The sequence below is a fragment of the Eretmochelys imbricata genome, chromosome 27 (assembly GCF_965152235.1).
Source record: "Eretmochelys imbricata isolate rEreImb1 chromosome 27, rEreImb1.hap1, whole genome shotgun sequence".
NCBI classification, from domain to species: Eukaryota; Metazoa; Chordata; order Testudines; family Cheloniidae; genus Eretmochelys; species Eretmochelys imbricata.
In genome coordinates this window covers 7,835,122-7,856,420 of record NC_135598.1, presented here as the reverse complement: position 1 = coordinate 7,856,420, position 21,299 = coordinate 7,835,122, and the positions used below count along the sequence as shown (strand labels likewise).

Below are 21,299 nucleotides of genomic sequence, written 5' to 3'. Positions count from 1 at the left end.
GCATCTGGCACTGGCCAATGTCGGAGCCAAGACAGCAGGACCAACAGTCTGACCCACCCAGTATCTTCTGAATGGGTTCACGTGCGACAAAGCCAGCGTGGGGCCTACGACCTCTCACCAGGCCGTGAGGCTGCATCACCGTGTGACACTGCTGCCCTGCAACCTGGTGACCTCTCAAAGTGACATCACGCCACTGATGGGACGTCACCGCATTCCCTTACGTCACAGCCCTGCCTTGACGTGACGTCACAGCGCCACGGGGATTGCGCAGCGTGGGGATTGGGGGTTGCCCTGATACCAAGGGGCCGCGCCGTTGCTTGGCAACCTGAAGGGGGGGGTCTGAAGAGGAGGGGGCAGCGCGCGTGGTGGTTTGTGTGCGGGGCCGGCAGGAGCTGGGGTCACCCGGCCCCAGGCACCATCCCCCGCTCCCTCGAGGCAGCTGTTCCCCGGCCGCGGGGCAGGGCGGGAGCGGCGGCGGACCCGGAACCCCGCCTCCCCGCTCGCACTGCGCCTGCGCTCACTTACGCAAAGCGCGCAGGGTGCGCGGCTGGCGGAGTGGGGAGCTGAGTGGCGGGTTGCACTGGATTCAGGTAAAGGCGGCGGCGGGGACTGGCTGACGCGGCTTCCCCGCCCCCGGGACCCCTCCCCCCGCCCCGCGTTGGGACTCGGCCCCGGGGGTTCACCCCGGAGCGGCTCTGGGCCCCCCCTCCCTGCGGGGGGAGCCCTTTGGACTTGCATCAGGCCTGTGGGGTCCAGTGGGGACCCCCCAGCCCCGCCCCTGGCGCGGTCTCCCGGCGAGGCGGGGTCGACAGGCCCCATGTTGACCCCCGTTGCGCTCTCCTCGGGAGCAGGTGGTTTTCAGAACTTGTTTTCTGGGGACCCAGTTGAAGAAAATGGTTGATGCCCGCGACCCAACGGAGCTGGGGCTGAGGGGCTCGGGGTGCGGGAGGGGGCTCCGGGCCGGGGCTGAGGGGCTCGGGGTGCGGGAGGGGGTGTAGGCTGGGGGTGCAGCCTTGGCTGGGGCTGGGGGGGGGTTGGGTTGCAGGAAGGGGTTCTGGGTTTGGGGGGGTGCCTAGGGCTGAGGCAGGAGGATAGGGTGCGGGAGGGGGTCTGGGCTGGGGGTCCAGACTCTGGGGTGGAGGGTTTGGGGTACAGGAGGGGGTTCCAGCTTGGGGGGGCTGGGGCAGGGGATTGGGGCATGGACTTACTTCCGGCAGCTCCCGGTCAGCGGCGCAGCTAGGGTGCAAAGGCAGGCTTCCCGCCTGTCCTGGCACCGTGGACCGCACTGCGCCCCGGAAGCGGCCAGCAACAGGTCCAGCTCCTAGGTGGAGGCACGCAAGTGGCTTCATGTAACTCTCACCTGCAAGTACTGCTCTCTTCCACTCCCATTGGCCGGTTTCCAGCCAGTGGGAGTGTGGAGCCAGTACTCAGGGCGCGGGCAGCGTGTGGAGCCCTGTGGCCCTCCTGCCGAGAGGCTGGACCTGCTGTTGGCTGCTTCCGGGGCGCAGTGCGGTGTCCGAACAGGTAGGCATTAGCCTACCTTAGCTGGGCAGCACGGCCGATGGGACTTTTAACGTCCCAGTTGGCGGTGCTGACTAGGGCAAGGCGACCTAGTGCCTTACAGAACTGGGTCGTGACCCACATTTTGAAAAACACTGCTCTGGAGAAATCTCTTCTCCTCCCCCCACCACTTCCAATGATGCTGACTTCCAAACTCCTGATTTCTCTTGCTGGGCCGTGTGTGGCAGTGCCGCCCCCCACCCAACTTAAGAGTGCTGGGGGTTCTGAGCCATGGTGGGTGTGCCCTGGGCATGTGGAGCCTTGCTCTGCCCAGCTGCTCCATTGGGGTGAGCCAACAATGTCTTTTGGGACCCTGCCTGCTCCCAAGAACAGAGCTGACAGGTGGAGCAGAGTGTGATGTGCATCTAAGAACTAGGGCACAGCTAATTTTAGGTACTCTAACCTTGACTGTGTGCCTTTAGGGACTTGTCATGAGATCCTGGAAACTCGTCTTGTTTGGAAGGGAAAAGATTTAATATCGGAGCAGTAAGCGCTCCCTACAAGAAACAGTGCCACCCCATAATATATGGTCCTAAATTCCAAATAGCACTGTGGCTTTGTGCCCTGTGGAGCAGGGCATTGCTATGAGTCATTTTTCAGTGGTGGAAGCTGTGAGTTACTGCCACCTCTGTTCTTTCTACCAGAGGCAGATCAACTGGTGAATTGCCCCCTCTGAAGGGGGAAACTGTGCACCATGTGAATTGTGGTGACCACACAGGACGCACTATGAAGTACAGCGCTTCAAGCAGTTTTGTGCTTAGGCCTCCATTGCTGAAAATGTATTCACTGTGACACCCAAATCTGTAAAGCCATATGAAAAATGGATTATGACTGTGATTCCCAAGAGTATCTAACTTAACAGAAGTGGCAGGGTACTTGGTAATTGGATCTGCTTTAGTAGTCTCAGGATTCATTATTCCAAAGGAATGGGGGATGTTCAGCTGATCATATAGCCCGGCTGAGTTAATGTTTCTACCCTTATAATGCTCGTATTCTCTTCATAAGTGGTATCACCTTTTTCATTCAATTCACATAAAATTTGTGGAGCTCCTAAGGAATATTCTAAACTTCAGTGCTTTATCTAGTTGCATTGTATCTTGCTCATGCGCACCCTTGTACACTTCGTATTTAGGCTGTCTATCTAGAATGGAAGGCCTTCAAGAAAGGGACTCATTTGTTATCTCTAAAATACTTGGAATGCTCTGGGTGCCATACAAGTAGTACTCAAAGGTATATCACATTATGGTAACAAAAAATGGTTTCTGTTAGTTTCGGGTAACTAAAACAAAAGTCAACATTCAAGTCAGCGCCACAGTGAGAATGAGAAGATGAGCTTTACTTCCATCAAACTCGGTGGTAATTCTCCACAAGTGTCTGTGAAGTGCTATGGTTGACTTAGTATTGCTCTTAGAGGCCCCAGTTGAAACCTCATTATGCTAGGCACTGTACTATTTTAAGAGTTTATGATCAGTAGACAAAACAAAGTGGAGACCGGGGAAACTGAGAGTGAAGTGACTTGCCCATGGTCACACCACAGGCTAGTGGCAGAGCTGGGAACAAAACTCAAGTTTCCTGAGTCCCAGTCCAGTCTTCTATACAATGGCCCACATTGTCTCCCAGTGAAACAGCCATACTCTTCCCAGTTTTCTTTGTTAAACACATAACAAATGGGTCCAGAATAAAAGCAGAAACTGCTCAGCAGGACCGATTCCTGAACGCACATCTTAGAATGATCAAGGATATGTTGTTTGAAAGTAACAGAACACAATTGCTGCTCTGCTGTTTCAAATGATTAGATCAAGTGTATTTTGTGATATTGATGGTGCTATTGCTACCTAATTTTTCCATTTAGTGACCTGAATACATGGGTAATAACCATCGCAGGTGCAGTCTCTTATGTTCTTTAAAACGAACAAAAAATGGAGAGAGTTGATCACTTGGACATTTGATGAGTGATACTATTGTAGAGAGAGTCTTATTGGGAGTCCATCTTTTTATCCGGACATGGGTAAAGTGATAGCTATCTAACTTACATATTGTATATGTTCCCAAGGACACCGTGACAGGCAAATTTGCTAAATAAACAGTAGCAAATACTCCACCTTTAGCTTCAATGATCTGTGTTGATTTCTCTATTATTTAATTTTAATGTGCACATTCCCTTGCTGTGTGTCTTTTAGATCAGGAATCTGGTGCGGGAAGGTTTTTCAGTATAAGTCACCACTGTTAGTAAGCAAACTGACTTGATTAAGGTCAGACTATGCTTCCCAATTGGCTAGGCATTGTTTGTACAACTGTTTTTATTTCTTTATCAGATGTGTATTTAAATGATGTACCATACCAACGCAGAGAGGGAACCCATACTTGGTTGTTAAGCAAACACTTGATAAAAGTACCAGAAGCATGCATACTCGGGTCAGACACCTGTACATCCTCCATTCCATTATTCAACCCTTTGTCTGAGGGATATGTGTGTGTGTGTATATGAAGATAAAAAGGAATTTTGCCTCCTCTTTGAACACTTGGTGAGAGACTTTAGCAGGAGAAGCCAGACTGTGGTCTGTGGGACCACAGTTCTCTGAATTCAGTGCTCTGTCAGTCCTAGTTACTTGCTATGATTGTCTGGGAGGGAATCTCTGCAATCTGCACTTCCATATTAAGCAAGAGGGTCTGCTACATGCCATGCAAATTGGATGCAGCCTTCAGGCTCATGGTAAGTTGCTAATGTGATCCATTGTATACTTTTTAAGTGCCTTTAGTATATAGGGACTAGGATGTCAGTGTCATTTGTCCTGAACTGCAAAGACCCCTGTCTCAAACCTGAGAGGTGTGAGTTGCATGTTGGAAAACTTGAGTAGAGAAAGAATTGCGTTGTTGTTGTTGTTGTTGTTATTTTTTTTAAGAAAAGCTGGGGGGGGGGATCTCTAGAACTCCTCTTAGTTGTGGGGAGGAATAGGAGTATGAGAATGTCTCTCTTTCCTTGGCGCTAATGCCTCTTAATTTAAGACTTGGCAGTTCTATAGTGTTATTTCATGCCAGGATCTCAAAGCATTTTACAAATGAGCCTCTATGTGATGTAAGTATAATATGAGGTACCTTCTGTAAGCCTCAGTTCACCCATCTTTGATAGATAAGTAACTTACCCCAAAATCTTTGATAGAGCTGGGAAAGAACCCAGGAGTCCTGTCTCTGTCTGTCTCTTGTGCTAATCATTAGATATATTTTCACAATCCACCCCCCTCTTTGCCTTTTAGGGAGCCTGAGCTCAGAAATTGATTAGACAATGTCTTATAATTGTACCCTCCTTGTTCTGCTTTCCCATAATTGGGCAGATGTTTAATGCATTAGGACCTTAGGAGAACTAAATAAATTCCCCCTTTTAACCTGTTTTGTATTTGAATTTTTTGCAGTGACAATGAAGAGCTTGTGGATCTTCCTTGCAGTTTTATTCGTCCCATGGGGCTTTTCTTTGGCCAAGTTCGATGAATTTGAGGACGGAGATGACATTATGGAGTACGATGATAATGACTTTGCTGAGTTTGAAGATGTTACTGAAGATGTAACCACAGAATCTCCCCAGAGGATCATAACTACAGAAGATGATGAGGAGGAGGCTACTGTAGAGCTTGAAGGTCAAGATGAAAATCAGGAGGACTTTGATGATGCAGATGCACAAGTAATGTCAAATTCATGCCTTTGCCCCTTTTAGCCTCTCATTTGAAATGCTCTTTCAGTTATCAAACCAAGATCCATGATTGTTCTTGTACTATACCCCACTGCAGTACTTATGCTGTGAGCCCATCAGATCTTCCAAGCTATGTGGAGTCTGGCAGGGTCGATATTTAGATGGAATATTTCAAAGGAGCACCTAAGGTCTTCAGACAGTGGTACTCTTCCTTTAGAGTAGATAGTGAACCCATTGTGGTGCTAGGGAGAGCTCTGCTGCTGGATGTAACATCTTCCTAGTGAACTGTAAAACAGAGATCCAACCAGTTGCAGTCATTAAAGATCCCATGGCACTTCTGCAGAAGTAAAGATGTTAACTTCTGCGTCCTGGTCTAACTTGGGAGGCAATATATAATCACCCTAAATGTCCCATACAGTTTCAGTTGCATGTAGTCATCTTCTCTTCCCATCATAAACTTTGTAAGGCTTTGCTGTGTCCTATTGAGAGGTTGCTATGATTCACTGCAGAGGTAGGTGCATTTCAGTGATAAATATAACAGTCTCTTGAGAATCATTTGGGTATTGGTTTATAAAGCACTTTGATATCCTTGGGGTTGAAATGGCTGTTAAATCTTCATAAAATTGCGAATAAACATTTTATTTCAGAAATGTCCCAAATTAAAAACAAAACACTTGTACCCCAGCAATTTTCATTTATCTTAACTTTAAAATCTCAGCTGTAACATTGTAAAAGAGACTGCTGCTTTAGAGAGATGATGCATATCCCTTTATTTTCTGTCCCACCTCTGTTGTGTTTGCCGCTTGCTTATCAGGCTTGAGATGCTGAGGCTGCTTGTGCTCTTATCCCTTAGGAAGGAGATACTGAGAGTGAGCCATATGATGATGAGGAATTTGAAGGCTATGAAGAAAAAACAGATGCATCTCCCAGCAAAAGCAAAGACCCCATAACAATTGTTGATGTAGGTATAAATGTCTGAGTGTCTTTCCATTCAGCACCCTGATTTATTTGTAGTATTGTAGTGCCTAGAGGGCCCTGCAGAGAGCAAGGCATTATTGTTTTAGCTGCTGTACAGACATAGTTAAAGTTAAAGGTAGTCTTTTGTCCTGAAAAAATTACAATCTGAATTGACAAGAAAAAGGGTGGAAAGGAAACTGCTCAGAGATGTTACGTCACATAGCCAGTTAGTAGCAGAATTGGAATCAGGTCTCCTGAGTTCCATTCCAGGGCTCCTATGCACTGGATTATGCTGATTCACAGATTGTAATATCATGACATTTGAAACTGACGTATTCAACTGTAGATGGCTTGTTCCTTAATGTGTTAATAACTATGTAAAACTGCTAGTACTTCTCACTCGTGTGCACTCAAACTGAATTGGTGTCATCTTCTGGTGTAGTTTATTATCACATGGAATAAGATTGCCTTAATATTATGCCCGTGATCAGCAAATGTCTCTGCAACAAAAGTAACCGTGTTTTAAACATGGGTTTTGACCAAAGCATTTTTGAATATGGTTTATCCTTACGTTAGAGAGAACATGCTATAACCATAGTAACAAATCATGTTTTAGTTAGTGTGTACCACAGCTAAAACATGGTTCTCTAACATGTTTGTGTATCTTGATTACACAGGCAACAAAAGAACATGTTCTAATGATAGTTATAACAACTGTATTTAAATTGTTGGGTGTTTTAAGCGTAACAGGGGTTGAACATTGCAGATTTGAAATATACAATATTGAGTCCTCTTGATTCCAAAAAAACCTGAGGCTTTTATAAAGCAGTTAAGAGACAAAAAGGGGGGCAGAGTTACATTTTTTTAAAATGTTGTAATCAAATGTGCCAGTGGGAAATACCTCATCTCTTTTGACTGAGGGGCAATATCTTGGCAGTAAAACTAATAACCACCCTCTAATGACTTCAAAAAGAGAACTCCACAGAGAGACAGCAGGATCTTCCTATTAGATTTTGGTTACTATTTGTACTAGAATTCCTAACTGTGTTCTGAAAACACTTTCAAAAGTTGGTTACAGCACAGTTGTAATGCATCTTTCAGTCACACCTTTGGTGGTGCTCAGATAATGAAGTGATGGGCATGGTGTAAGAACCTGAACAGAGTAGTGTTACAATTGCGATGAGGTGTTAGGCTGACTACACTGGAGATTATTAGTTAGCACAGTCTGGCTCTTGGAAAAGAAATCTTTTCTTCACACTGGTCAGGGAACCTGTGTTAGGCATATGCTATGTTCTAGACTGCAATTCAGACCGGCGAGACATTGTCACCGCTTGTCTTGTAATCCTGCATGCCTTAAAATGGTCTGCTTCTGTAGCTCCCTGTCTAGACACTTCCAGCCAGTGTACAAGCTTGCACTGAGTGTCTGTGTGTTGAGCAGTTCTTGTTCAGCAACTCTGATATCAGCAGCCTGGTTGTTATACCAAAGTCACACTCTGATCTCCACTAGCTTTGGTTGCTACTAGCCAAATGACCCCAAAACTGTGTGCCCAGAAATGTCCAGCCCTCTTCTGGAATATTCAAAGGAGTAATAAGGTCCATTGCTCCTCTAAAGAGACCAAAGCACAGCAGCTTGTTGCTTTAACTGGAGTTAATAATCACTTCAAATCAAACATAGTACTCGGTAGATTAGAATAAAAGTAAAACAGGTTTATTTAATCAGGGAGAGATTTCACGTGAGGTCAGGTATAAAGGATAACGTCAGATATGGTTACAAACAAAAGTAAAAACACTTTCTAGTGAATAAACTTAACAGGCTACAGTCTTGGTTCAAGGTAAGGTTCTTACCACACTTCCTTCCAGCAAGATGGCTGATCATCAGCTTGGTCAGGATCTCCCACAAAATACAGTGTGCTCAATTCCTTTGTCTGAGTTGAAAGATAATTTGGGGTTCTTTGCCCCTCTCTTTTATTGTCCGGTGAACTTTTGAAATGTGTCCTTCTCAAAGTTCAGTGCCCCTCCTTTGACGAAAAGTGCAATGGAGTCTGATGGAGAACTTTCCATGCTGGTTTCTTGCCCAGAGGTACTTTCTGCAATGTAAATTGATCTGTCCCTTCAGCTTCCAATATGCTAATGGAGGATCACTTGACTGTGATGGCCAATTGTCTATGATTGCACCTGGATTGAGGCTTTTCTTTTGGTGGAAAAACCTGTTTACCTGTTCCCCAGTCTTGTCTGGTTCAAACACATTTTAGAAACTTCATACAGAGGGAATTCGTAACTTCACATATAACATTATAGCGTTTTACAATTATATTAATAACCAGAATGGTGTTAGCTTTCATATGGTACCACACAAGGCATATTTTGTACAAATATTATTGCAATAGTGTTTATAGAGTGTGAATGCTTGGAGCCTAAGGTCACAGAATACTGTATCCACTATCTTCCAGCATGATTGCTGCTAGTACAAAATAAGCCATGTGTCACTAACGAAATTGGCCCTAAGCAGGCTCTGGTCTATAGCAAAGCTTTAGCAAAGCTTATCACTGTCATTCAGGGATGAAGCTTCTCTGGTAACTTACGTGTTTCAAAACACATGATTGTGCAGAATCCATTACATCCCGTAATAAAACTACTTCATTCGCTCACCACAGGTCCCTGCACATCTTCAAAACAGTTGGGAGAGTTACTACATGGAGATCTTGATGGTAACTGGTCTTCTTGCTTACATCATGAACTACATCATTGGGAAGAATAAAAACAACCGGCTAGCTCAGGCCTGGTTCAACACTCACAGGGAGTTGCTGGAAAGTAACTTCGCCCTTGTTGGTAAGTATTTGCAGTTGCTATGCCCAACTGTTCGCTGCTTTGAATGTGACTGGTTTATATTACTGATGAGAATGGGCTGGGGAGAGGAATAGCCTTTCCTCTGGCAGCACTTGTTAATATTAATGGCAGTTCTGCATGTTGTGAAGTAATATACCACCCCTCCAATGCTGAAATGCTATCTAAATGCAGCGACCATAATGGTGTAGAATAAGTTGCATAAGCGAGCATTAAGATGGCACTGTAGTCCAATAGAATAACCCAGGAATACATAAATTCTAATCCTAATGATGCCATTTCACTACTTGTCACCGACCATTAGATTACACTTCCTTTTATTAACTAATATATTCTTACTTTCAGGGGATGATGGGACAAATAAAGAAGCCACAAGCACAGGGAAGCTCAACCAAGAAAACGAACACATATATAACTTATGGTGCTCTGGCAGGGTGTGCTGTGAGGGAATGCTTATTCAGCTAAAGGTAAGGGTGGGGGAATCTTGCAGTATTGTTCCATTAACTAACATGTGGAAGTTCAAATTTTGGCCAGGTGGCTGCGCCCCTCCCCCCACCCGGTTGGGTAGCCAGAGGCCTCGGTACAGCTTTTTCTTTTTAATCATTCAGGTCAGCAGACTGGATTCTGAATACACTCAGAAAGCAGATATGCTGAATGAGTAGTGGCCATTTTTACATAGTCACTTTTATTATTATACCAGCATTTTAAGATTTCTCCAATGTTCAATCTGTCATGATCTGAGAAGAGTACCAATGAATACTTCTGGAAAGTGGAGAACTCCCACTGTCTGGTGCTGTGGGGCAATTGTTCCTGGTCATGATGGTGGATAAGAGATTGGACTGTAAAACTGTGAGTGGTCCTTCAGTCTAGTAGTGCTTTTTTTGGTCACTGAATATATCAAGTCCTGGGTTTTGAACCAGTGGAATACTCATCACCTGGGGAGGGGAGAACTTGTCTTTTTCCTATTAGTTTGGCAGAGCCAGTCCAACCTAAGATCAATAGAAATATTTCCATGATTTTTTCCCCTATTTCAATGAAAAGTTTTGTGCTTGGATGTAAATATTTCCCTGCAGTGTTTACAGGCTGAACACTACAGATTTGAGCTAGCACGTGAGAACCAAAAAATGAAACCATGAGACTAATAATAAGCACCCCAGTAGTAAGTGTTTGCAGCATTTATATTTAGCTTGGAGAATGAAAATGGTCCAAAAAATAGCATAAAATGGTCAAAAGTAAACTGGATATTTAAAATTTTCCATTTTAATTGCCTTTGCCAATTTTTTTTTTTTAACCTTTGAACTTCTAACTAATACCTCCACAAACTTCCCATCAGACGCTACAGGATAGCCAGTCCCAAATTATCTGTCCCTTTGCAACTTTGACAACTAGATTTATTTATCTTAATGTCCATTTACTTCCATCTTAGCAGAAGGAGCTCTTAGTATTATAGAAACAGATTCCAATGAGAAATGAAGAAACTCAGATGTCTTCCATATTAAAAAGCTGAATATTTGATTCATGTATGTAGTGCTAAATACATGCTTTTTGTGATTACTGGAGCAAATGGAGAGTGGAAAGCTTTGTAGGTTTCTAAGATCTGGTCTCTGCACAAAGTGGTGCCAGTTTAATTAAAGCTGATTTTTATACCAATTAGTTAAACTGGTGCAACTTTGTGTGGCTCAAGCTAAACTGATATAACCAGTTTTAAACCAACAGTCCACACAAAGTGGCACCAGTTTAACTAAGCAAATTTAAGTTAATCTAGTGAATCTTTGTGTATGCAGACAAGACCTTAGCCTGCCTGTAGATGCTACTACGCTCCAGTAAATTGCTAAATATGCAAAAACGGCAGCACTGTCTACTGTACTAAAACATTCTCTCTTTCAGTTTCTCAAGAGGCAAGACCTTCTGAATGTACTTGCTCGTATGATGAGGCCAGCCTGTGACCAAGTGGTATGCACTCAGTTCTTTAGATTTACTGTGCATAGTTCCTGTTGCATTCCTCCAACTCCACTAGGCTTTTGGTCTTTCCCACAACTAGCCGGACAGTGGCTTCATAGAGAAACGCAGCTTTCTTCCATCTTCCTTCAAACAAAGTAACTCTGTGAAATGACCTGCAAACACCATTCACGTTCTTTTTCTCTCTTTCTCTTTTTTTTCATGATACACCAAACTTCTGATGACTGGTGACTTGTCTGTGTATCTGTGGGTTTTATTGTTCATGTGGTTTTGTGAAGCAAGTCTGTCATGCTTCAACTTCATCATGACAAAACTTGCTTTTGTGACTTGCTCTCTTGAACAGTTGTTCTGTCTTTTGAACCCTTTTATGAGTGCAGCCTAATCACATTCGGTAATCTGTTATCTGCCCGGTATTGTGCATCTTGTAAAGCTAATTGATGTTGAACAGCTGTTAGTGTTAGGGACAATGGGAGCCTATATCACCATATCACCATGTCAAAGTATAAATGCCAGTATCCACACAGTGGACACAGTATCCATGAGGCATGCTGTAAGGAAAAATGGGGGGGGGGGTATGCTCTGCTAGTACTTACTAGGTTTTACTTTTTCATATATTTTCTATTATATTTTAGTTTTTATATTGTTGATGTATTCTTTATTCTGTCTCATTTAGAAGTGGCAAATGCATGCAAACAGTCTGCTATTGGCTATCTAGTATGCGCTCAAATTGAGTCCTCCTTCAGCTCTGCTATGTTGCCCATTGCCAATAAACCCTGAGATTGGGAACTCTGCTTTCTAATTTTGTTGGACAGTTACTGTATGGTTTTAGAAGTGAGAAAAGAAGCCATTAAGTCCAGACATAAACAGAATAGCTTTATCCCTGTTGAAATAACACCTGGATATTTCAAAAGAAAATGTACAGCTAACTTTTTGTAGTGAAAACATTTGTTCCACAATAAGACTTGGATCTGTCCATTGCAAGTGCTCCATGGCTGGGGGAGTCTATTGTCAGGGCCTAGTCCATGATTATGGCTCCTAGGTGCCATGCTAATACAAATAATAATAGTATAAATCCAGTCACTACTGGTTTCTCTTTTTTTTTTTCTCAGCAAATAAAAGTAACAATGAATGATGAAGATATGGATACCTATGTGTTTGCTGTTGGAACAAGAAAAGCCTTAGTGCGACTTCAGAAGGAAATGCAGGACCTGGTATGTGTGTGTTCAAGTTGGAAGTAAATGGATAGTTCAGGCGATTGGTAATGAGGTATAAAGTCTTTCATCTCTAGGTTGCTTGTTCAAGTCCAGGGCCAGTTCGGAATAACTGAAAGTTGTTACTATCTGAAGGCTAAGTGGCCTATTAGAATTAATTTGGGAAGTGCATTCTTAGTCCTGTTCCCAGTGGACAAGTATCCACATCCTAAAACTGGCACTGATTTGCTTCTATATTGGCAATTTTAGCAGAAGGGAAAGGAAACTTTTGTCACCTTTACAAGGGGTCTCTCGAAATCGAGTTTTAGATATGTTGACAGGTGCTCTAAATTTTTGCTTGATCTCTCTTAATCCAGCACCAATTACTTTGTCCGATTTCGAAAAATCTACTCACTAGTGATGAATGGGGAACTTTCTCTGGCAAGTCAGCTAGCCTAAGCCATTAATTTCTGCAGAATTTAAATTTTCACTAACAATCCCCTCTTTTAAAAAAAAATCCACTCTCAAGTCTCGATACTTTCAAAGAATCTTTCCTGATGTGACCAACTCTCTAGACTACTCTAGAGCCACTGCTGCTGCTTTTAACTTTCCCCAAACAGCAGCAGCAAAGTGAAATTGCAAGATGTGGGTCAGTTTTTCTGCTGCACTTCATTGTACAGGCTTTGCTATATTGCCAAAACCAATGTAAGATGCATCAGTTCCCTGATATATCCATGTCAGCATGTCCCTACAGTCAGTTTTCATCTCATCTGTAAAAATCAACTGCAAGTAACCTCTCAAAACTTAAAGATACTAAATTAAGAATACAATATATATGTTAGCGTCTGGGATGTTATGGTATTATGGGAGTGTACTTCATGCTGAAAATGTCTGTCCTCAGTCAGATGTAATTAAGAAACAGTAAATCATGTTTATTTGTATTTCAGTACTGTCCAGGATCCCCATTGTGCTAGGCACTGTTCAAACCCAATAAAAGAGATGCTTTTTTTCTCTTCTCCTTCCAATAGAGTGAGTTCTGTAGTGACAAACCCAAGTCTGGGGCAAAGTATGGGCTTCCAGAGTCGCTGGCTATCCTGTCAGAGATGGGAGAGATCACAGAGGGAATGATGGACACAAAGGTAACTTTGAAAGAACCAGTAGAAACTCTCAGGCATTTTCTTGATGGGCTTGGCCATTTTAAGGCTGGAATTCAGTGTGGAATCTCTCACAGATGATACAGCAGGGAATTGAATGCCACATAGTTCTCTCCCTTAGAAACAAAGATCCCAAAGCAAATGCAAGAGACAGAAAATGGATACTGTTGTCAATGGAGAAAATATCCGTATTAAATTTTATATATTAGCATATCCATTGTAAACTTGGGACTTAAGCTGTCATTTGCAATGCTGAAGTAGGCAGAGAAGTGTTGCCAAAGTGGTGGAGTGTTAAAGACTTTCAGTATACACCTTTGAAGTTTCAGAGTAACAGCCGTGTTAGTCTGTATTCGCAAAAAGAAAAGGAGTACTTGTGGCACCTTAGAGACTAACCAATTTATTTGAGCTGTGGCTGATCATGGGATGAAATGTCACGCCCCAATTGAGAACTCTCCATCTTACATCCTTGAGTTGCTAACATTCACTCAGGACTGGGATGTAGTTTATCCGCATGGAGCTCTTCTCTAGCAAGAGTCACTAAGTCATGGTGGTAACTTGAGCACAAGAATTGTCAAAAAGCAGGACGCAGAGACGCTATAAGCAAACCATTTCAGGAGATAGGTCAGAGATTAATTGGTTATACGAAAAACTAACCTCTATTTCTCTTTCAGATGGTACATTTCCTCACACACTATGCTGACAAGATCGAGTCCGTCCATTTTTCAGACCAGTTCTCCGGTCCAAAACTTATGCAAGAGTATGTATGAAACTAGACATCTTCTAATAGCTTTATAACAGAGCAGCAGACAAAGTATAGACTGACATACTTGTGAGTATTCTAGCAGGCTACCTGTTGCACTGGGGGAGACGTATAGAAATAGGACGTAAAGGTGAAGTAGGTAACCAGAAGTTCCCAACATTTTCAGATGCTTTACTAGTTTTCTAAGATCGGGGTGTCTGTTGCCCTCCATTCAGTTGTGTGATCTGACTTCACTGGAACTTGGACTGCTCCACCCAGTTTAACAATTGCCAGGTATAGCATGCACCGCTGCTTGGGAAGTGACCAGCTGCCAGCAAAGGGTCTCGGTCAAGTAGAGATGAAGAACCTAGAAATACAATCACAAACCATGTACACCGTGGCTGGAAAACCATGGTTTGTATGCATTGTGGATCCTAGAAATGATATTGCATCTCTGTTTCATTGAGGTTGACAATTCTAAGAAAACCAAGGGACACTTACCCTTTCTCACGTGAAGCTGTCTTTACTGTTCTGCCCTTGGTTTCTTATCTTAGCTTTGTCTTTCCTCCATGGTTCTCACCTGTGTTGTAGAAGTACAGACTCGCTGACTTTTTCATGGCGTCAGGCCTCCTTTTTCAAAGTGATGTCACTTGGGGCACCTGCTAACAATATATCCAATAATCTGAAGCAAATGCTGCACCAATACACGGGCCCGATATGCTGTGAATAATTTATTATGAAGCCCATATAATTCCCACATTGCAATGAGAGAACAAACAACTTTATCTGATTCAGATATAAATCAGCATGTGTGCAAAATACTGAAAGCACTAGGCTCCTGAGTGTCCTGCAGAAATTTAGGGACTTGGTTTCCATAGTATCACGGGGTGTATGTACTCGATAAATATGAAGACAAGCTCCCTGTGCCCAGGGGCTACCAAGCTAAAGTTAGGCTGCTGATACCACAAAAAGGCATGAGGTGAGGAATACACAGATGGAATGCCCTTTGGAGGTACAGTATTCCATACAGGAATGAAGTATTTTTCTGTGGTAAATATATTTTCTGTGATAGGTATGAATCTTCTCGGTAGTACATCAGATCTTGGATTGCCTCTATCAGTTACTGAATGGGTGGTGCTGCCTACCTACTTAAACATTAACACTTATTTTATGAATGTCTTTTGGATGGGGGAAAAAATTAACTTCAGGGAAACTATTGTTTTGAAACCTTGTTTGTGTCAATGAAAAAATAATTGAATATCAATTATATTGTTTTTAAATGCTACCAGCCGTTTGCAAGTGGCTATCAGTTCTGCAGTAGTCAAGTGTGTGTTAAGAAATACACAGTATAATGTTATGTCTGTATTTTGTGTTCTCTTATTCCAACTACTCCTTTATTTCCTCTCTTCTGCCAGGGAGGGTCAGCCTTTAAAACTGCCCGACACTAAAAGGACACTATTGTTTACATTTAATGGTAAGGAAAGGTTTCCAATAACTTATCTGTGCAAAGTCTGATCACAGTGCCCAAAGCATGTCACTTTTGGGATAGTAGACAGTATTTCTAGTGACTTAAATGCAAGTAGATAAAGGTACAGGATCCCTGAGTAACAAGTACAAGGGATGCAATAATGCACTGTAAGGGACTGAGTGGTATATGACATTGATAATGGAGCTTCAGTTCTCTAGGTCACCAGTTCAAATTCAGCCCAGGTCAATAATGATCAAAAGTCATTCTGGTCTGACTGCAGTTTTATGGTATTTGGGGAAGGAATTTGTTTTCTGTCCACTTTTTGTGGGCAGATGTCCATATTCCACAACCCATCACCACAAGTGGCGATGAAGGCTAAAATTCCATTCTTGACTTTTGGCAAGTTGGTTGGTCATCCCTAATGGTGATCCCAGTAGGTCAGTATTAGGACAGTGGGGGACAGCTTATGGTCATGCCTGTTGCTATCTGTGCTGTGCTCGTTTTTTTTGGATTAATAGAAGCTGTCAGGGCTGCCAGGCTTAGCACTTTTTAAATTTTAAAAAGTGCTAACCCACAAGGCTTCCAGTTATTTTCAGCAAAGACCACATTTTTCCTACAAATGCATATACACACCTCCCATTAACTACAAAGGAAGCTGTGGGCATGTCAGAGGGCAAAGCCGTGGCCTTTAAATTGTATTTTGCAATGGTCAGAGCAGGAACTTGATACCAGTATAAAAACATGGTTGCAGCCTGTATTCTTAATCAATCTGGAAGTATAGTATGAGAGAAATGTGCCTGCTGCCATCTGAAAAATCTGAATTTAATCTCCAAAGCAAATACTTCTGTTAATTAACTCATTTTTAAAGGGAGGATTAGAGCATCTTTCTTTGCAGACTTTTATAAGCAGGCTGAGCAATGTGGAGAGGACGTTCTAATTAATAGCAAAAGCCTTGCCAATGTCCGTGAATTAATCTGATGAAAATGTCTTTGCTTTTACAGTGCCTGGTTCAGGCAACACTTCCCCAAAGGATATGGAGGCTTTGCTGCCTTTGATGAACATGGTTATTTATTCTATTGACAAAGCGAAAAAGTTCCGTCTAAATAGAGAAGTAAGTCACATGCTCCTGTATGCGTTGCTGTCAGATAAGATATAAAACTACTTATGGTTAAAGGTCCCATGGTAACTTTTGTAATGTGAGGAGCCTTAAAATTCAACTGTAACATCTATGGTGATTACATTCTGCTTGCCTTAAAACATATGGGGAATATCAGTTGGATTTGGTATTCTCTGCTACCTGTTGCATAAGAAAAGCATTCAAACTATTGCACACTTAACTCAAGGAAGCTGATACAGCCACAGTCTTATTTGGCCATGGGGGGCAGGGAGGGGTGATTAGAGACGGCAACAGTTATGTACAGTTGAGTATCTGCAAAAAAAGAGGTAGTTCGGTCTGAAGAGAAGGTGATGAGTTCAGATGATCAAGAACCAATGCACACAAAGACCATAGGAAAGGTTATTTGCAAATAACTTTAAGAGGTAATTAGACGTAAGGCGGTATATAAGGATCTTACATTTATTGCCTTTAGATGATAAACCTCCATACCTGGGATGCATAGTGGTAAGGAAAATTCCTCTTAAACTTTTTAAAGCTTTCTTGAAGTAAAAGAGACAATATACTTGCCCATATCTTACTAATGTGTGATTCCACTCTGAAAAGTTACTATATTTAAAAAAAAAAAGAAAAGTAGCCCCATTTTATTCAGCAGCAGATCTGCTCCATACATGTATTAGTCAGACCCACTTGCTTTAGTAACAAAATTTTTGTAATTGCTTTTCACACTTGTTAGCTCTGCAAAGCCAGTACAGCTGAGAGTTAACTGGCTTCTCTTCCTCCATGTATAAGGCACACAGAACTAGGTTCCAGTCAATTACACCAGTGCAATGGGACTGTATTTGTGTGACTGTGGGCCTAACCTGACTTGCAGAATCTTTACTGCTGTTGAAATAATGAGGAAAGAATCCAGTTTAATACTTAGGTCCTGAGTTTGTACAGCTGACCAATATTGGAGAAGGGTGGGGGAACACATAAACACATAGGTTTAATCTGGAGGCGATACATGTGGAATCACTCTTTCAGAGTAGAACTGCCATTTAAATACTGAGAGGAGCTATTTTTAGTGTCTGTAGCTATTCCAGACACTGTCCCTCTTTTTGCTTGTTGGAACATTGCCTTAGTGCCAATCATTTATCTGTATTAACTGTTTTTATTTCTGTCTCTTGGGGGAAAGGGTAAACAAAAAGCTGATAAGAACAGGGCCAGAGTAGAAGAGAACTTCCTTAAATTGACTCACGTGCAAAGGCAGGAGGCTGCCCAGTCCCGCCGGGAAGAGAAGAAACGGGCAGAGAAGGAGCGAATTATGAATGAGGAAGATCCGGAGAAACAGCGCCGGTTGGAGGTATAATGGATTTTCAGAACAGCTAAAGAAGTAACAGCAAGTGTCTCCCATACATTGAGGCTCACTTGTAGGTATTCCAGAAGCATGGTAGTGTATTATCTTCTGTCCTGCTGGAGATCTGGCATAAAAGTGGAGCTGGTTTTCACTTATTTATTGATTTGTTAATTGTTTGCCAGTCTGTCTCTCTAGAGGAGACTGCATCCTGAACACAATACCTTAATTAGCTGTGTTATCTTGACCTTCTCACATTGTCAGCTTGCTTTTTCAGTGAGAGTATTGATGTTCATTCAGTTCTCTGTATCCTTTTCTCCAGGAAGCTGCTTTGCGACGTGAGCAGAAAAAACTTGAGAAGAAGCAGATGAAGATGAAGCAAATAAAAGTGAAAGCCATGTGAAACCATTGTGGGAAACTCGATCTCAGTGCCATGTGCAGACTTTTAATTCACAGGGTACAAAGAACTAGTTAATTTCATAACCTTACACTTCTTCAAACGCTATTGGCCATTAAGAGAAATGCTCTTTGCATCCACACTACTTAACAATTAATTTGGGTATTACAGCAACATACAGATATGTATAGAGGGTGTTTTGTCTCTGCAACTTTCTTCCAGGTGGTTTGATTATTTTGCTACTTCTGATGCTTTAAAAAAATACAAAACTCAAACTTGCAATATCCCTTGACCACCATTTGTGATTTTTAAAACAAAAAAAAGATTATAAAACTTTTTTAATCTTTACCAGTAACTTTACATCAGTGCTTTGATTTAGATTTTTAATGTTACAGGTAATTTTTTCCACTTAATTTAGGGGGAGGAAAATAGCCCCCCCCATGTTAGTGAAATTGCACAATAAACATTGGTGTGTTTCTATATCTGCATCAAGCTTGTAAAGATGCAAAACATAGAGCCTTCCAAAAATGGTATGGATATTTCAGGGATTTAAAACCAGTATAGTTTAGAAAGATAACTTTTTTTTTTTTTTCCCAAACACAGGGCACTGAAACAGTATTGCACAATCTGTGCTATGGTTGGCATAAAGATAAAAGCTGTAGATCGGTTAGATATCAGGGAATGGCATACATGAGTACTGTTTCTTATCTGTAGTTGTGAATGTTGAAAGTGTAATACAATGTGAATTCTGTACTTTGTGTTTCTTCTTCAGAAGCGAATGCATGGTGAGTTGGCAACTTCATCTAGATTTGAATACTCTTAACTGTACAAAGTTGCCTCTTAAATATTTTCCTCTTTTTGATAGCAGCTGCCGCCTATTTAATGTTCAGCAAGAGGCTAGATTTGCAATTAAATATCTGTGCAACTTCCCTTTTCCCTAAGCAAGGAAAAAAAATATTTAGAGGTTATATAGTTTTTTGATCTGTTGAAATAGTTATTTATTTCAGGATTTTAAGATTGAGGTGGGGAAAGAGATGCATGTGGAGGTAGGGGGAAGAAATGGACACAATTATACAAGTACGCTGCTGTCTGCTGCATTTTATTGATGTTTCCTACCTAGAAAGCATTTTATTTTTTTTTGTAACCTACTTTCTGCAGTTGTTTTTTTGGGGAAATAATTTGGATGTCTTTCTCTTGTGTTTTCTTGTTTGATGCTTTGTGTAAATTTTGTTCTGAGGCAATAACAATGAGCTGCTGTTGAAACAGCATGTGCTAAAAGCCTTTGTTACAGCATGAGACATTTTACACTGATTTGAGAGCAAAAATCTGTAATGTGATACATACAAATCATTTTATAACAGCTAATGAAAAGTAATTTAAAGCCAAAAATAGCATAAAATTATGTGTAATTTTACTCTTTTAGCTCTGTTTAGCTTGAGAGGGTGCAAGTCATACAATTTCACAAAATTCTTTTTAAAGAAAGTATTTGTGCTCTTTTGAGTAAATACAATGCTTTGCTGAAGTTCCATACGCTTTTGGGCCATGGCAGCTAATTTTGTAATATGAAATTCATACGAACTATCTATGAAAAGAGTAAAATATAACTGAAACATTCTAACTGCCTTCTTTACTTTGGTGGACTCCTTGTTCCTTTTGAGTATAGCCTCTATTAAACCCTTGTATCTTCTATGAGTACTCCTGTTTATGTTAAAAAATTTACATTGAACCAGCTCATTAGAGTTCTGGTTTTCCACTCTGCTCCAGTAAACTTGTCATTGTCAAGAGTGCTGTCTCCTAACAGAAGCTATTACCTTTTTGTCAGCCTTACAGTATATAACCCTGCTTGCCATAGATGAAATACCAGTGTCCTAGCCCTTTCCACTTGGTCGTGCTGAGACCTTGCGGGGGAAAATGAGATTCTAGAATATAGAGCATTAGGCAACAGCCCATCTTTGGATGACAAGGGCATGGGTGAAATCTACAACAGTATTAATATTTTGGGAGGTAAGACTAGTCACAGGATAGTTTAATGTATCTCTCTTCAGTCACTAGATACCTTAAATCTTTCCAGTTTCATTAGTCATAGAGTATTGATCTTGGAAGAAATAACAGTATTTTATTAAAGAAATAGACGTAGCATCCCAAGAGGTTGTGTCTAAACTTTCAGGAAGTTTGAGTAGTTCTGAGGATAGGCCAGAACACTGCAAAATGAAGGGTTGATGACCCCAAATCTAAAATCCATTTGCATTAAATTCAAAATGGTGCTAGTACTCCCACAGTAGGGAGGGGAGGGATCCAGGGAAGGTGGTTCATATTCTGTTTAAGTTGAACTCCTCCCCCCCCCCCCAAAAAAAAAAATTTGGGGGGGGGGGTTCACAATTGAGTATTTGAGTGAGGGAATTCATCTCAGCTGAGATTCTGACACCAGTTTAACTCTGCTTCCCATACCCAATCCCACCCTCCATATGTAGGCCCACCCACACCTCTTAAGATTTATCTATTGTGATTTTAAAATCCTCAGGCAGGTGGAGTATCTTGCATGCCCTCTAAACACAGGTTCAATTCTCCTCTTCTCCAGATGTGGGGAAGAGAACGTAAGCTGTAGCCTTTCAAACATCAGGAGCTTTAGGACCTTGTAAGAAGCCAAGAATCAAAGGCCTAAAATTAGACATACCCCCATGTGCTGGTCTCTGGGTGCAAACCAGGCTATTCTTGTAAATAGGCAGAGAATTGGAGGATTTGAATTTCCTGCTTCTTGGAATATTTTTGTATATTTCAATATTCAATTTGTATATTCAATATTCAATAATAAGCAAACTAAGGCAATGTGGTCTATATGAAATTACTATAAGGTGGGTGCACAACTGGGTGAAAGATGGTATTCAAAGAGTAGTTA

The 21,299-nt window shown here is 41.9% G+C and overlaps 1 protein-coding gene across 4 annotated transcripts; it reads left to right on the top strand.

Annotated features, from left to right (window-relative positions):
• Positions 1–522: 522 nt before the first annotated feature.
• Positions 523–20,090, top strand: CCDC47 (coiled-coil domain containing 47). Of its 4 annotated transcripts, none has more exons than XM_077806266.1 (13): positions 523–590; positions 4,971–5,236; positions 6,099–6,206; positions 8,857–9,031; positions 9,392–9,513; positions 10,934–10,999; positions 12,115–12,216; positions 13,224–13,334; positions 14,021–14,106; positions 15,504–15,562; positions 16,558–16,667; positions 17,848–18,015; positions 18,329–20,090. In XM_077806266.1, the coding sequence occupies exons 2-13, from the start codon at positions 4,976–4,978 to the stop codon at positions 18,407–18,409; spliced, it is 1,449 nt and encodes a 482-aa protein (XP_077662392.1). In that variant the 5' UTR covers positions 523–590; positions 4,971–4,975; the 3' UTR covers positions 18,410–20,090. The 4 variants fall into 4 exon arrangements, 3 of the variants coding, with proteins under 3 accessions (XP_077662392.1, XP_077662394.1, XP_077662391.1); XM_077806268.1 differs by lacking the exons at positions 523–590; positions 18,329–20,090 and adding exons at positions 3,407–4,273; positions 17,146–17,177 and having other exon boundaries at positions 17,848–17,981; XR_013344623.1 differs by lacking the exon at positions 523–590 and adding an exon at positions 3,414–4,273 and having other exon boundaries at positions 17,848–18,082.
• The last annotated feature ends 1,209 nt before the right edge of the window (positions 20,091–21,299 follow it).